The 15,516-nt window shown below is 41.4% G+C and overlaps 2 protein-coding genes across 2 annotated transcripts in view; one reads left to right on the top strand and one right to left on the bottom strand.

Annotated features, from left to right (window-relative positions):
- Nucleotides 1-15,516, top strand: part of LOC118390955 (glycerophosphodiester phosphodiesterase domain-containing protein 5-like) — a 248,573-nt gene that overhangs the window by 82,011 nt on the left and 151,046 nt on the right. The gene's annotated exons all lie outside the window — the stretch shown is intronic.
- LOC118391763 (unconventional myosin-VIIa-like) overlaps nucleotides 1-15,516 on the bottom strand; it is an 83,881-nt gene that overhangs the window by 61,420 nt on the left and 6,945 nt on the right. Inside the window, exons 2-4 of the mRNA XM_052457716.1 lie at nucleotides 5,981-6,049; nucleotides 1,840-1,953; nucleotides 1,325-1,477 (exon numbers count right to left, since the gene is read on the bottom strand). Coding sequence (XP_052313676.1) covers nucleotides 1,325-1,477; nucleotides 1,840-1,953; nucleotides 5,981-5,998 — 285 coding nt within the window. The 5' untranslated portion in view covers nucleotides 5,999-6,049. The remainder of the gene's footprint in view (nucleotides 1-1,324; nucleotides 1,478-1,839; nucleotides 1,954-5,980; nucleotides 6,050-15,516) is intronic.

Raw genomic sequence — 15,516 nt, 5'->3', positions numbered from 1 at the left:
AGTTTACAAAACTGTAAAAATATTGTCTGTGAGTATAACAGAACTGATATTACAGGCGAAAGTCTGAGACAATCCAATCAGGAAAGGACTCTTATTTAGAAAGCTCTGCGTTCCTATGCGTCCCTATTGAGCAGTGAATGGGATATCAACCATATTCCTTTTTCTATGGCTTCCCTAATGTGTCTAGTGTCACAATACATAGTTTCAGGTTTTTATTTAGATAAAATGAGCCTGAACGACAACATTGCGTCAGTGGTCAGCTGGAGGCTCTCAGAGTGATTTGTGCGTAATAGACAAATGCGGCCATTGTTTCTCTCTTTCCTACTAAGAAGTCACCTGTCCCGGTTGATATATTGTCGAATAGATATTTGAAAAACACCTTGAAGATTGATTATAAAAAACGTTTGCCATGTTTCTGTCGATATTATGGATCTAATTTGGAATCTTTTTCGGCATTGTCGTGACCGCAGTTTCCAGTGGATTTCTCAACCAAATGTGAAGTACAAACAGAGGTATTTTGGCTATAAAAATAATCTTTATGGGACAAAATGAACATGTGCTGTCTAACTGGGAGTCTCGTGAGTGAAAACATCCAAAGCTCATCAAAGGTAAACGATTTAATTTGATTGCTTTTCTGATTTTCGTGACCAAGCTGCCTGCTAGCTAGGCATAATGCTATGCTAGGCTATCTATAAACTTACACAAATGCTTGTCTTGCTTTGGCTGTAAAGCATCATTTCAAACTCTGAGATGACAGGGTGATTAACAAAAGGCTAAGCTGTGTTTCAATATATTTCACTTGTGATTTCATGAATATGAATATTTTCTAGTAATATTATTTGTCCGTTGCGTTATGCTAATTAGTGGCAGTTGATGACAATTCCCCCGGATCCGGGAGAGGGAGTTCCAAGAACCCCCAGTACCACAATGGACTGGACACGTTTTCATCATGTGTCCTGCCAGAGCAGTGTTACTGGGGGAAAGAACATGAGGAGAGGAAATGGTTTCAAACTGTTGAGACACAACTAGGCAGGTAAGCTAAGGAACCAGTCGGGTGTTGTGGCCAGGGGAAGAGTGGAAGAACATAACCAATATGTTAGCATAACTATTTAAGAAAGTAAGTCAAATAACCAAGCAGACAAATCCTATAACAGTTTATCATACATCAACAACATGAGCTACACATCACTAAACAAGGTCACTATGTTTTATAGAATACGTTCTATACCACACTTCCTTGTTGTTTGAAGGACTCATACAATATAAAATGGTGGTCCTGTAGTGGTACCAAAAGCGAGCAGACAGTGTTGCAGGGGTGACTCACATAGATGACACACTCGTTGTAGCGGATGAGCAGATTGCGCAGGATCCCGGCCTCGTTGAGGTCCCCCAGGCGGATCATGTCCTCCACCCCGTGGATGGAAGTGGGATGCATGGGCTTAATGTTGGTGGCATTCTGGGGCAAGATCCAGTGCTCCTGATGGGGGAACAGTCACAGCCATTGAGGAACTATGGTGTCATAGGCTACTGTGTGTCCATGTCGGTTTGTTAGATCAAGTAAAGGCCCTGTTTGAATCCTTCCTTCATTGGAGTAATCAATGATATAACATGACTGGATAGGTGTAAGCAAGCTTTCCATGGCATTACTTTCAATTATGTCATGTAATGATAACTTCAAGGAAAGGAGGAATGAGATGTATTTCAGGAGTATTCGAACAAGGCCAAAGTCTTGTTTCATCAACGTCGCGTCAATGTTTTGTCAACGTATTGTCACCGTCTTGTAACGTCTTGTCAATGTCTCATCATGTCTTGTCATTGTCAACTTTTGTGTGGACTCACCCTCCCCTCGTCGTCCAGCACCTGGATCTGTCCCGAGTCACAGAGCTTGACCACGGCTCCCACCGGAACGACGAACTCCCGGCCCGTCTTGAGGTCCAACCAGACATAGTCTCCCTGGAACGCAACCACAAATACCACCAGTGATCAGGAAGGAATTCTCAGAAAACTAATTCAGCAATTGAATCTGCTAGATCTTTTCGAGAACTGAATACATTACATTTGCCATTCCAATATATTAAGAACATGATTTCAATATATTGTCTAATAGGGGCGGGTCTAGCTCTGTTCCAGGATGTGATTTTCATGTTTTTTTAATCCCCACGTTACACCCTGGACTTGTCGTCAATATACTTTCAAATTAAAATGCATTTCAAAACACATTGTTTCGTATTTACTGAAGTACATACTTGATGAGAATGTGATTACATTACAATAGTTATAGAGTTATTACAATAGTTATATAGTTATTACAATAGTTATATAGTTATTACAATAGTTATATAGTTATTACAATAGTTATATAGTTATTACAATAGTTATATAATAAAATCCACTAGTAACATCTCACTCTGCCAACAGACTCAAAAGTCTAAGGTCACAAGAGTGGAGCAATATCACACTTCATCAAATCAAATTGTATTAGTCACATGCGCCGAATACAACAGCTGTAGACCTTACATTGAAATGCTTACTTACGAGCCCCCTAACCAACAATGCAGCTTAACAAAAAAATATGGATAAGAATAAGAAATAGTAGTAACAAGTAATTAAAGAGCAGCAGTAAAATAACAATGTGGAGACTATATACAGGGGGGGTACCGGTACAGAGTCAATGTGGAGACTATATACAGGGGGGGTACCGGTACAGAGTCAATGTGGAGACTATATACAGGGGGTACCGGTACAGAGTCAATGTGGAGACTATATACAGGGGGTACCGGTACAGAGTCAATGTGGAGACTATATACAGGGGGTACCGGTACAGAGTCAATGTGGAGACTATATACAGGGGGGTACCGGTACAGAGTCAATGTGGAGACTATATACAGGGGGGTACCGGTACAGAGTCAATGTGGAGACTATATACAGGGGGGTACCGGTACAGAGTCAATGTGGAGACTATATACAGGGGGGTACCGGTACAGAGTCAATGTGGAGACTATATACAGGGGGGTACCGGTACAGAGTCAATGTGGAGACTATATACAGGGGGGTACCGGTACAGAGTCAATGTGGAGACTATATACAGGGGGGTACCGGTACAGAGTCAATGTGGAGACTATATACAGGGGGGTACCGGTACAGAGTCAATGTGGAGACTATATACAGGGGGGTACCGGTACAGAGTCAATGTGGAGACTATATACAGGGGGTACCGGTACAGAGTCAATGTGGAGACTATATACAGGGGGGTACCGGTACAGAGTCAATGTGGAGACTATATACAGGGGGTACCGGTACAGAGTCAATGTGGAGACTATATACAGGGGGGTACCGGTACAGAGTCAATGTGGAGACTATATACAGGGGGGTACCGGTACAGAGTCAATGTGGAGACTATATACAGGGGGGTACCGGTACAGAGTCAATGTGGAGACTATATACAGGGGGGTACCGGTACAGAGTCAATGTGGAGACTATATACAGGGGGGTACCGGTACAGAGTCAATGTGGAGACTATATACAGGGGGGTACCGGTACAGAGTCAATGTGGAGACTATATACAGGGGGGGGTACCGGTACAGAGTCAATGTGGAGACTATATACAGGGGTGTACCGGTACAGAGTCAATGTGGAGACTATATACAGGGGTGTACCGGTACAGAGTCAATGTGGAGACTATATACAGGGGGTACCGGTACAGAGTCAATGTGGAGACTATATACAGGGGGTACCGGTACAGAGTCAATGTGGAGACTATATACAGGGGTGTACCGGTACAGAGTCAATGTGGAGACTATATACAGGGGGGTGCCGGTACAGAGTCAATGTGGAGACTATATACAGGGGGGGTACCGGTACAGAGTCAATGTGGAGACTATATACAGGGGTGTACCGGTACAGAGTCAATGCACCTCATATTCCCTCCTGACACAATAGTATTTTTCAAAGCTATTTTCTGTGCATTTCCTAAAATAACCAAGAAGGTCAATCCAAATAAAATAAAGTATGTTTTAGTCTTGCGTATTGTTCTGCATGAAATACGTTGGCTAATTTGAAGACTGACAATTTCCAATAAGGGAAATTAGGTGGCTGCAGGCTTAGCCTCGTCCAAATGCAGACTTTATAGGAAGTGATGTAACATATCACTTGTTGCTAGGAGGAGGTGGGGCTGTTTCGAGAAGGTTTGAATATTTTGAAAATGCATCCTTCCCTCCTTCAGTCCTTGTTATCACAACTCTAAATTATGATTGGTGAAAGCAAGGCCTATGCCACAAACCTCCTGTGCCAAATCAGTGATTATTTCAATGTAATGGGAGGCAAAGTAAACAGATAAACAGAACCTTATAAGAGGGCTAGGTTGAGCAGCCTACTATAAATCCCTGCTGTCGATCAAGGTGAGATTAGGAAATCAGCCCCAGTCAGAGAATGGGTTTGGTCACATTTTAGTGTTAAGCTGCCATGTTGTTTTTATTGTCCCCCACATTGAAATCGAAGAGGGGACTGTGGATCTGTTCGTTAGTACGTTAGTGACATATGATATCTCAGACAGCACCGGCCTGATTTTGACAAAATTTGGGCGAATGATACCATAGAGATCTGGCATTTACAAAATAACCCTGATTGGCCCAAGGCAGGAGCTATATAGTACAGTGCCTTGCGAAAGTATTCGGCCCCCTTGAACTTTTGCACGCCCAATTTATCCGTTTTTGATTTGTTAAAAAAGTTTGTAATATCCAATAAATGTCGTTCCACTTCATGATTGTGTCTTCACAAAAAAATACAGTTTTATATCTTTATGTTTGAAGCCTGAAATGTGGCAAAAGGTCGCAAAGTTCAAGGGGGCCGAATACTTTCGCAAGGCACTGTAATTAACAGAAATGTGTTAGTCACACGCAATATCTCAATTGGGCCAAGGAGGCATTGTGGGTGGGTGACGACTTTATTTACTGTTGTTCTGTTTTAACATGCTGGACACACACTAACCGTGCTGTTATTCCATCTCTCACAAACCACCCAACCACATGTAGATCCAATGAACCGGAAAACAACAAAACATTTAGTACCGAATCAATCAAGAAAGCACCATTCATTTTGTCAAAAACATTAGTTTTGCTCTACACCAAAACATGTCTATGCTCGTATTGAGTCAAGTTTTTTTTCTATCATTGCAAACAAAGTTTCATTGAGTAAATGAAACCAAATGTGCATTGCTTTAAGAATTACTTTGACTCCCCAAAACCTGGTTACCAGCTTTGCTAGAAAAAGATGGCATTAGCACTAAAAAACATAAAATATTGCATTGCAAAACCAAATTGAGGTGAAACGTCCATGTCACCATCCCTCTGTCTGGACATCACAGATGTCTTACTGAGGGCATGAGATGCATGATTCATGGCTAGGCTCTTGACATTGAGGTAGCCTACTCAGGATAGTTCAGAGATTTTACATATTTTAATATTTGTATCCTTACCTTGAAAGCAGTCTATGGACAACAAGTGACAGCAATCCACACTTTATTTTTGTTAAACTTTATTTTTGTCAAACAAAAAATGTAATCGATGAACTATCCCTTTAAAAAACCTGGATAAAGTGACGTTTAAAGTTCCACAAACCCTGTCTGACTAATGATGGGAGACTGAGGGTGCCTGTTAGCTCATGCTATGTTTGGTATTTTAACGTGTCACAACAGATCTCACTGTGTCCTCTGGTGGGCCAGCTGATAACACAACATAGCCCCTATCCTTTTAGCATTTAAATGAAGTCTCACCTGCAAAGGTCGTCCATAGGGTGTGTGTGTGTGTGTGTGTGTGTGTGTGTGTGTGTGTGTGTGTGTGTGTGTGTGTGTGTGTGTGTGTGTGTGTGTGTGTGTGTGTGTGTGTGTGTGTGTGTGTGTGTGTGTGTGTGTGTGTGTGTGTGTGCGAGTATGCGTATGTTTGAAAGAGAGATCGAGTGAGAAATAAAGAATTCTACTCTGTACCTGTTGCAGAATGACCATGGTTCAGCTTCCGGTTTATTCCAGGACATTAGAAGTCACCATGTGAGGCTCCTGGAATAGAAAAAAAAATTATAGACATGCATATCAGACCTACAGGACATATGCACACGTAGAAACTGGCCCAGAGGGGATTTGAACTACCACTGCTGGGGGGCATATGTAGTCCATACGCAGTTGTGTTGACCACTGGCACAGTCTCACTAATGGTAAATATTCAACACAGGGTTCTCTCTATACTGTGGTTCTCACGGGATAGATGGCTAGAGTCTATTGTCCTGTGGTGATTGGTGGAATAGACCCCACACTGTCTATGGTTAGAGGAATACCACTTTAATCAATTGGAATTAATGTGTATAAAACGATAAACCTTTCTGCCCACGGAGAGCGAGGGTACACACATATGCTTGTTGTCAGACCCCCCATTACATTGCAAGATTAAAGACATGACTCTACATGAATTAACATGTCCACAAAGCAGTTGTCATTGGATGTAATATGTAGTATGGCTATCAAATCAAACCGTATTGGTCACATAACCATGTTTAGCAGATGTTGTTGCGCATGTAGCGAAATGCTTGTGTTCCTAGCTCCAACAGTGCAGTAATATCTAACAATTCACAACAATACACACAAATCTAAAGTAAAAGAATGGAGTTAAGAAATATATAAATATTAGGACGGCAATGTTGGCGTGGCATTGACTAAAATACAGTAGAATATAATACAGTATATACATATGAAAATGAGTAAAGCAGTATGTAAACATTATTAAAGTGACTAGTGTTCCATTATTAAAGTGACCAGTGATTCCATGTCTATGTATATACTGTAGAGCAGTAGCCTCTAAGGTGCAGGAATGAGTAACCGGGTGGTAGCCGGCTAGTGATGGCTATTTAACAGTCTGATGGCCTTGAGATAGAAGCTGATTTTCAGTCTCTCGGTCCTAGCTTTGATGCATTTGTGCTGACCTCGCCTTCTGGAAGGTAACAGGGTGAACAAGCCGTGGCTCAGGTGGTATGGATGTCTGAAATTGCATGGCACCATATTCCGAGATAGTGAATTACTTATAGCCATAGAAGTAGTGCACTAAATAGGGAATAGGGTGCCATTTCAGGCTATGACTTCTGCAGTTTTCTTCTGGACTGATCATCCATTGCACAGGGGCTTTCGGACCTGTGCTCTGGTCCGATTCATTTCCCTTCTTTTAAATGTGCACTCGTTCGCTCCTTATTAAAAGCATTTCATACAACGGGTGGTTAGGAATTCAATTGTTAGTCTATCCTGCCCATGATATACTATACATCATACACATGGCCACATAAAAAGTGGCATTGTTTACATCGTTACCTAGCAACACACTACTACTGCTACTACTCTTACAGATCCACTGTCTCATCTGCCAATTTGTAAACTTGATCTCCACTGTAAAAAGCATCTAGACATTATCTCTGACATTTGCAACATTGTGTCCCATTATAATGAACGTGTCGGAAGTCAGGACGAGACAGACAGGCAGCTTTTCTTAGCCAGTTGAAATCATGAATCAACATAATTTTTACGGATATATACAAAGAAATGTCAATAGAAAAACTGGTAAAATTTTCCAGCATCAGTCTGAAGTGATTGTGTTAGCTATAGTTGGCTAGCAAGCAAGATGGGAAGAGCCTCCATAGCATCCATTTTGTTTGTCATAGCAACCTGCAAAGCACTGGAACGATTAACCACAGCGCTTGGATAGTTTTGCTTTACATGGCAGTCAAGACGAATAGAACTAACGACCATAGAACATCTGAAATTGCACTTGCACAGTGTCTGAAAGTATCATCACATTTTTTTTAATGTATGGTTTAGGAAATAATCTTTCTTTTAAATGCTGGTAACCCATTGTATAAAAGCATTAAAACACTCAAGTCCATGTGTTATGACATTTTTATCATGGCTTCGCATCGTGGCTATGACCAAGATAAAACATGTCATAACACATAGCCTATAACTAGTTTAAATGTGCAACACAGGAATTGTTTTATTTTTTGCAATGTAATTTCAGAAAATATCCGTAACATATATGCAGTAACAGTGGAATGACAGTGTTTCACAGTAGTGTTTACCCACCAGTGTTGTGATTGGCTGTGATATTTGCCTATTGACTTCTCCTGCCAGAGCGGCATCTGTTTTAAAAATGGGAAAGCTGTTCTTACTTTGTGGCTATGTTATCTAGTGGAAATCACTTTGCCATTTCCTGGTTGCTAGAATTCTACACTGTTGCCTCCACGGGCACAAGGGAGTTCCCACCATATATCTTACACCTGTGACCTTTAAGTCCATGTGAACGAGTGAACAAGTGCACATCATGGAGAAGGCAAGAGAATCGGAACGAAAACCAGTTCCCTGATCTCACACACGCACAGCCAAACAAACACACACCATGATTGTAATCCACAAGTAAACCGTCTAATGAAATTAGGCTCTGGCTGAGAAAGCTTAATCAGGCAGCTATTATTTCAGATCTCCATGACTACAGTTAGTTGTCTGAATGAAAAGACTCCCTCTCTCTCTGATCCCAGTGAGCATAACTCCGACCTGTCACCTGACCAACACACACACACCAAAGACGTTGACTAACCTTTCAAAGACCCTAGTAGTAGAATGGACTTCCTCCAATTGTGGTTATTATGGTTCTAACAAAGAAGAAATGACGCACCCACTAAGAAATAATTAACAAACACGCCAATCTACATGCAGTGGATTGTCCAAAATGGGATACATTTCAAGCAATCACAATTTAAAACCTGTCCTTCACTGTATTGTCAATGCAAATAGTTATAAATAAATAGGAGGCAGCTGAATGCAAGTGTTTACTTTAGTATTCAATGTAGAGACACATTAGCCTCGTCCTAATGTGTGTTGGCATGGCAAGTACAAACAGATCTGGGACCAGGCTAGAGACACATCGACACTCAAAAGGCTCATGAATAAAGAGACAGAGTGAGATGACTGTATTTGGCTGTCAGACAGCACAGTAGCTTTGGGCCTGTATTCATAAAGGTTCTCAGAGTAGGAGTGGCTATCCAGGATCTGTACATATAATATTAATCATGATGATATAAAATGCTAAACTGACCTTAGATCAGTACTTTTACTCTAAGATGCTTTGTAGATACAGACCCTGTACCAGATCATCACATCTACTCTGAGACGCTTCAACTTTGGACCCTGGGCATTCTGGTCATGTCATTTCAAGTGTCAGTTGCTGCTGTTCGGGAGACCAGGGTGGTGTCTATCTATACAGCTCATAATGAAACCCCCTTTAAAATACATGAAAACATTTACATTAAAGAGACATGAAGTATGTGTGTCTAAAATTGCATTGAAGCAACTGTGCTGCTAGGCACCATTCACATGCAGTTGAAGTCGGACGTTTACATGCACTTAGGTTGGAGTCATTTAAACTTGTTTTTCAACCACTCCACAAATTTCTTGTTAACAAACTATAGCTTTGGCAAGTCGGTTAGGGCATCTACTTTGTGCATGACACAAGTCATTTTTCAAACAATTGTTTACAGAGAGATTATTTCACTTATAATTCACTGTATCACAATTCCAGTGGATCAGAAGTTCACAAAAAGTTGACTCTGCCTTTAAACAGCTTGGAAAATTCCAGAAAATTATGTCATGGCTTTAGAAGCTTCTGATAGGCTAATTGACATAATTTAAGTCATTTGGAGGTGTACCTGTGGATGTATTTCAAGGCCTACCTTCAAACTCAGTGTCTCTTTGCTTGACATCATTGGAAAATCTAAAGAAATCAGCCAAGACCTCAGAAAATAAATGGTAGACCTCCACAAGTTTAGTTCATCCTTGGGAGCAATTTTTAAATGCCTGAAGGTACCACGTTCATCTGTACAAACAATAGTATGCAAGTATAAACACCATGGGACCACGCAGCCGTCATACCGCTCAGGAAGAAGACGCGTTCTGTCTCCTAGAGGCGAACGTACTTTGGTGCGAAAAGTGCAAATCAATCCCAGAACAACAGCAAAAGACCTTGTGAAGATGCTGGAGAAAACAGGTACAAAAGTATCTATATTCACAGTAACACAAGTCCTATATCAACATAACCTGAAAGGCAGCTCAGCAAAGAAGAAGCCGCCATAAAAAAGCCAGGCTATGGTTTGCAACTGCACATGAGGACAAATGTCTTACTTTTTGGAGAAATGGCCTCTGGTCTGATGAAACAGAAATAGAACCGTTTGGCCATAATGACCATCGTTGTATTTGGAGGAAAAGAGGGATGCTTGCAAGCCGAAGAACACCATCCCAACCGTGAAGCACTGGGGTGGCAGCATCATGTTGTGGGGGTGCTTTGCTGCAGGAGGGACTGGTGCACTTCACAAAATAGATCACACCATGAGAAAGGAAAATCATGTGGATATATTGAAGCAACATCTCAAGACATCAGTCAGGAAGTTAAAGCTTGGTCGCAAATGGGTCTTCCAAATGGACAATGACCCCAAGCATACTTCCAAAGTTGTGGCAAAATGGCTTAAGGACAACAAAGTCAAGGTATTGGAGTGGCCATCACAAAGCCCTGACATCAAACCTAAAGAAAAATTGTGGGCAGAACTGAAAAAGAGTGTCCAAAGAGGGGCCAGAAGTATACAGAATGGTGTCGTCTGCATAGAGGTGGATCAGAGAATCTCCAGCAGCAAGAGAGACATCATTGATGTATACAGAGAAGAGAGTCGGCCTGAGAATTGAACCCTGTGGCACCCCCATAGAGACTGCCAGAGGTCCGGACAACAGGCCCTCCGATTTGACACACTAAACTCTATCAGAGAATTAGTTGGTGAACCAGGCAATGCAATCATTTGATGCTCCAGATACTCATCTAGTCTAAACAAGGACAGTTTTATTGCTTCTTTAAATCAGGACAACAGTGTTTAGTTGTGCTAACATAATTGCAAAAAGGGTTTCTAATGATCAAGTAGCCTTTTAAAATGCTAAACTTGGATTAACTAACACACGTGCCATTGGAACACCGGAGTGATGGTTGCTGATAATGGGGCTAGGTAGATATTCCATAAAAAATCTGCCGTTTTCAGCTACAATTGTCATTTACAACATTAACAATGTCTACACTGTATTTCTGATCAATTTCATGATATTTTAATGGACAAAATAATTAGCTTTTCTTTCAAAAACAAGGAAATGTCTAAATGACCCCAAACTTTTGAACAGTAGTATATATAGTCCATTTGTGTATCACCAGCTTTATAGTCTGGATCGAAGTACTGCTCCTCACACCACACTCATGCCAAGACAGAGCCTCTTATCCAGCACCACAACCCAATCTGGCAACCCATTCCAGCACAAGGCCTAAATGTGAAGCTTTCATCCACCAACAACAGGGTCAGGCACAGACAGCTGCTGGGTGTCAATAAACTCTTCCTTTCCTATCTGCAATGTAACATCTGGGCCCAGATTCATGAAGTGTCACAGTGTAGAAGTGCTGATCTAGGATCAGTGCTGGTTTCCTCAAAGCATCTCAGAGTAGGAATGCTGATCTAGGATCTGTCCATATAATCTTATTCATTATAATCAAAATGGCAAAACATATCCTAGATTAGCACTCCTACTCTGAGATGCTTTTTTTAATACTTTGTTTTATTGTAGGAACACAAAGAAAGTACAAATAAAGTCAAAAAGATCTGGCAGTTACAGTGCACTTCATACCTTTATCATCATATCCTCATATTAGTTACATTGACATCTTTGAATTAGACCTTTACCAAGTACGAAACCCATTTCTTAAAGCAAAGGTCATACGCTCCATGTGGTGTATTTCTTCTACAATGTCTATCCACTGTGTCACTGTGGGAGGGTCTTTTTGTAGCCATTTCCTAGTGATGGCTTTTTTACTGGCTGCCAGTAGGACCTTCAAGAGGTACTTTTCTCTATTGTGTTAGGTATTTCACCCATGTACAAAGAAATGAATGTTTGTTCTATGTCAAATCCCATTATTTTTCCAATGTTAGATCTTATTTCTCCCCAGTAAGTTTCGATTGTGGGGCAAGTCCAAAAGATATGAGAGTGGTCCGCCCTCAATAGACCGCATTCTCTCCAACAAGGGTGTAGTGAGCCAGTCTGTTTTGATTTCAGTTCAGGTGTTATGAAGAAACGTATAACATTCTTCCATCAGAATTCTCTCCATGACCTTGAGTTGGTGGAGCTATGTTGAGTCCTATTATGTTCAACCATGTTTCATCAGTTATTTCAATGTTAAGTTCCTCCCATTTCTTTTTAATATAGTTTGTAGAATGTTTCCTTGAAGGTTGAATACCCAAGTAGAGATTTGAAATAGTTTTTTTGTTATTCCCCAAGTTGTATGCGTTAGTGAATACTTGGATTAATTTTGGAGGTGCTCGAGGGTCAGTCACTTTTATCTCCCTTAAGAAATAGTGTCGAACTTGTAGGTATCTGTAAAAATCTTGTTTATCCAAGCCATGTTTTATTTACTTAGGTCCTGGAAGTTATCTAGGTTCCCATTCCTTATAATTGTACTGAATGATGTGATGCCTTTCTGCGTCCATTGTTTAAACCTGCTGTCCTGAGTTGCAGGGATGAAGCTGGGGTCGTATGCGGGCCAACTCAGCAGTTTGATCTCTCTGTCTAAATGATTTTGCTTAACTACCCTAAACCATGTCTTCAGAGAGAAATTAATCCACTGATTTTGTCTATTGTATATTTATTTTACCATCTCCTTATTTCCCAGTAGTGACTGTATGGGTATCTCTGTCAGAGTAGTCTCCATGTCCTTATTTCCCAGTAGTGACTGTATGGGTATCTCTGTCAGAGTAGTCTCCATGTCCTTATTTCCCAGTACTGACTGTATGAGTATCTCTGTCAGAGTAGTCTCCATGTCCTTATTTCCCAGTACTGACTGTATGGGTATCTCTGTCAGAGTAGTCTCCATGTCCTTATTTCCCAGTACTGACTGTATGAGTATCTCTGTCAGAGTAGTCTCCATGTCCTTATTTCCCAGTACTGACTGTATGGGTATCTCTGTCAGAGTAGTCTCCATGTCCTTATTTCCCAGTAGTGACTGTATGGGTATCTCTGTCAGAGTAGTCTCCATGTCCTTATTTCCCAGTACTGACTGTATGAGTATCTCTGTCAGAGTAGTCTCCATGTCCTTATTTCCCAGTACTGACTGTATGGGTATCTCTGTCAGAGTAGTCTCCATGTCCTTATTTCCCAGTACTGACTGTATGAGTATCTCTGTCAGAGTAGTCTCCATGTCCTTATTTCCCAGTACTGACTGTATGGGTATCTCTGTCAGAGTAGTCTCCATGTCCTTATTTCCCAGTACTGACTGTATGGGTATCTCTGTCAGAGTAGTCTCCATGTCCTTATTTCCCAGTACTGACTGTATGAGTATCTCTGTCAGAGTAGTCTCCATGTCCTTATTTCCCAGTACTGACTGTATGAGTATCTCTGTCAGAGTAGTCTCCATGTCCTTATTTCCCAGTACTGACTGTATGAGTATCTCTGTCAGAGTAGTCTCCATGTCCTTATTTCCCAGTACTGACTGTATGAGTATCTCTGTCAGAGTAGTCTCCATGTCCTTATTTCCCAGTACTGACTGTATGAGTATCTCTGTCAGAGTAGTCTCCATGTCCTTATTTCCCAGTACTGACTGTATGGGTATCTCTGTCAGAGTAGTCTCCATGTCCTTATTTCCCAGTACTGACTGTATGAGTATCTCTGTCAGAGTAGTCTCCATGTCCTTATTTCCCAGTACTGACTGTATGAGTATCTCTGTCAGAGTAGTCTCCATGTCCTTATTTCCCAGTACTGACTGTATGGGTATCTCTGTCAGAGTAGTCTCCATGTCCTTATTTCCCAGTACTGACTGTATGAGTATCTCTGTCAGAGTAGTCTCCATGTCCTTATTTCCCAGTACTGACTGTAAGAGTATCTCTGTCAGAGTAGTCTCCATGTCCTTATTTCCCAGTACTGACTGTATGAGTATCTCTGTCAGAGTAGTCTCCATGTCCTTATTTCCCAGTACTGACTGTATGGGTATCTCTGTCAGAGTAGTCTCCATGTCCTTATTTCCCAGTACTGACTGTATGAGTATCTCTGTCAGAGTAGTCTCCATGTCCTTATTTCCCAGTACTGACTGTATGAGTATCTCTGTCAGAGTAGTCTCCATGTCCTTATTTCCCAGTACTGACTGTATGGGTATCTCTGTCAGAGTAGTCTCCATGTCCTTATTTCCCAGTACTGACTGTATGGGTATCCCTGTCAGAGTAGTCTCCATGTCCTTATTTCCCAGTACTGACTGTATGGTTATCTCTGTCAGAGTAGTCTCCATGTCCTTATTTCCCAGTACTGACTGTATGGGTATCTCTGTCAGAGTAGTCTCCATGTCCTTCTTTCCCAGTACTGACTGTATGAGTATCTCTGTCAGAGTAGTCTCCATGTCCTTATTTCCCAGTACTGACTGTATGGGTATCTCTGTCAGAGTAGTCTCCATGTCCTTATTTCCCAGTACTGACTGTATGGGTATCCCTGTCAGAGTAGTCTCCATCTCCTTATTTCCCAGTACTGACTGTATGAGTATCTCTGTCAGAGTAGTCTCCATGTCCTTATTTCCCAGTACTGACTGTATGAGTATCTCTGTCAGAGTAGTCTCCATGTCCTTATTTCCCAGTAGTGACTGTATGAGTATCTCCGTCAGAGTAGTCTCCATCTCCTTATTTCCCAGTACTGACTGTATGAGTATCTCTGTCAGAGTAGTCTCCATGTCCTTATTTCCCAGTACTGACTGTATGGTTATCTCTGTCAGAGTAGTCTCCATCTCCTTATTTCCCAGTACTGACTGTATGAGTATCTCTGTCAGAGTAGTCTCCATGTCCTTATTTCCCAGTACTGACTGTATGGGTATCTCTGTCAGAGTAGTCTCCATGTCCTTATTTCCCAGTAGTGACTGTATGAGTATCTCTGTCAGAGTAGTCTCCATGTCCTTATTTCCCAGTACTGACTGTATGAGTATCTCTGTCAGAGTAGTCTCCATGTCCTTATTTCCCAGTACTGACTGTATGAGTATCTCTGTCAGAGTAGTCTCCATGTCCTTATTTCCCAGTACTGACTGTATTGTTATCTCTGTCAGAGTAGTCTCCATCTCCTTATTTCCCAGTACTGACTGTATGAGTATCTCTGTCAGAGTAGTCTCCATGTCCTTATTTCTCAGTACTGACTGTATGGGTATCTCTGTCAGAGTAGTCTCCATGTCCTTATTTCCCAGTACTGACTGTATGGTTATCTCTGTCAGAGTAGTCTCCATCTCCTTATTTCCCAGTAGTGACTGTATGAGTATCTCTGTCAGAGTAGTCTCCATGTCCTTATTTCCCAGTACTGACTGTATGAGTATCTCTGTCAGAGTAGTCTCCATGTCCTTATTCCCCAGTACTGACTGTATGGTTATCTCTGTCAGAGTAGTCTCCATCTCCTTA

The sequence above is a fragment of the Oncorhynchus keta genome, chromosome 12, assembly GCF_023373465.1.
Source record: "Oncorhynchus keta strain PuntledgeMale-10-30-2019 chromosome 12, Oket_V2, whole genome shotgun sequence".
In the NCBI taxonomy this organism is placed as follows: Eukaryota; Metazoa; Chordata; class Actinopteri; order Salmoniformes; family Salmonidae; genus Oncorhynchus; species Oncorhynchus keta.
The sequence above is the reverse complement of the archived record's forward strand: the minus strand, read 5'-3'. Positions and strand labels throughout refer to the sequence as shown.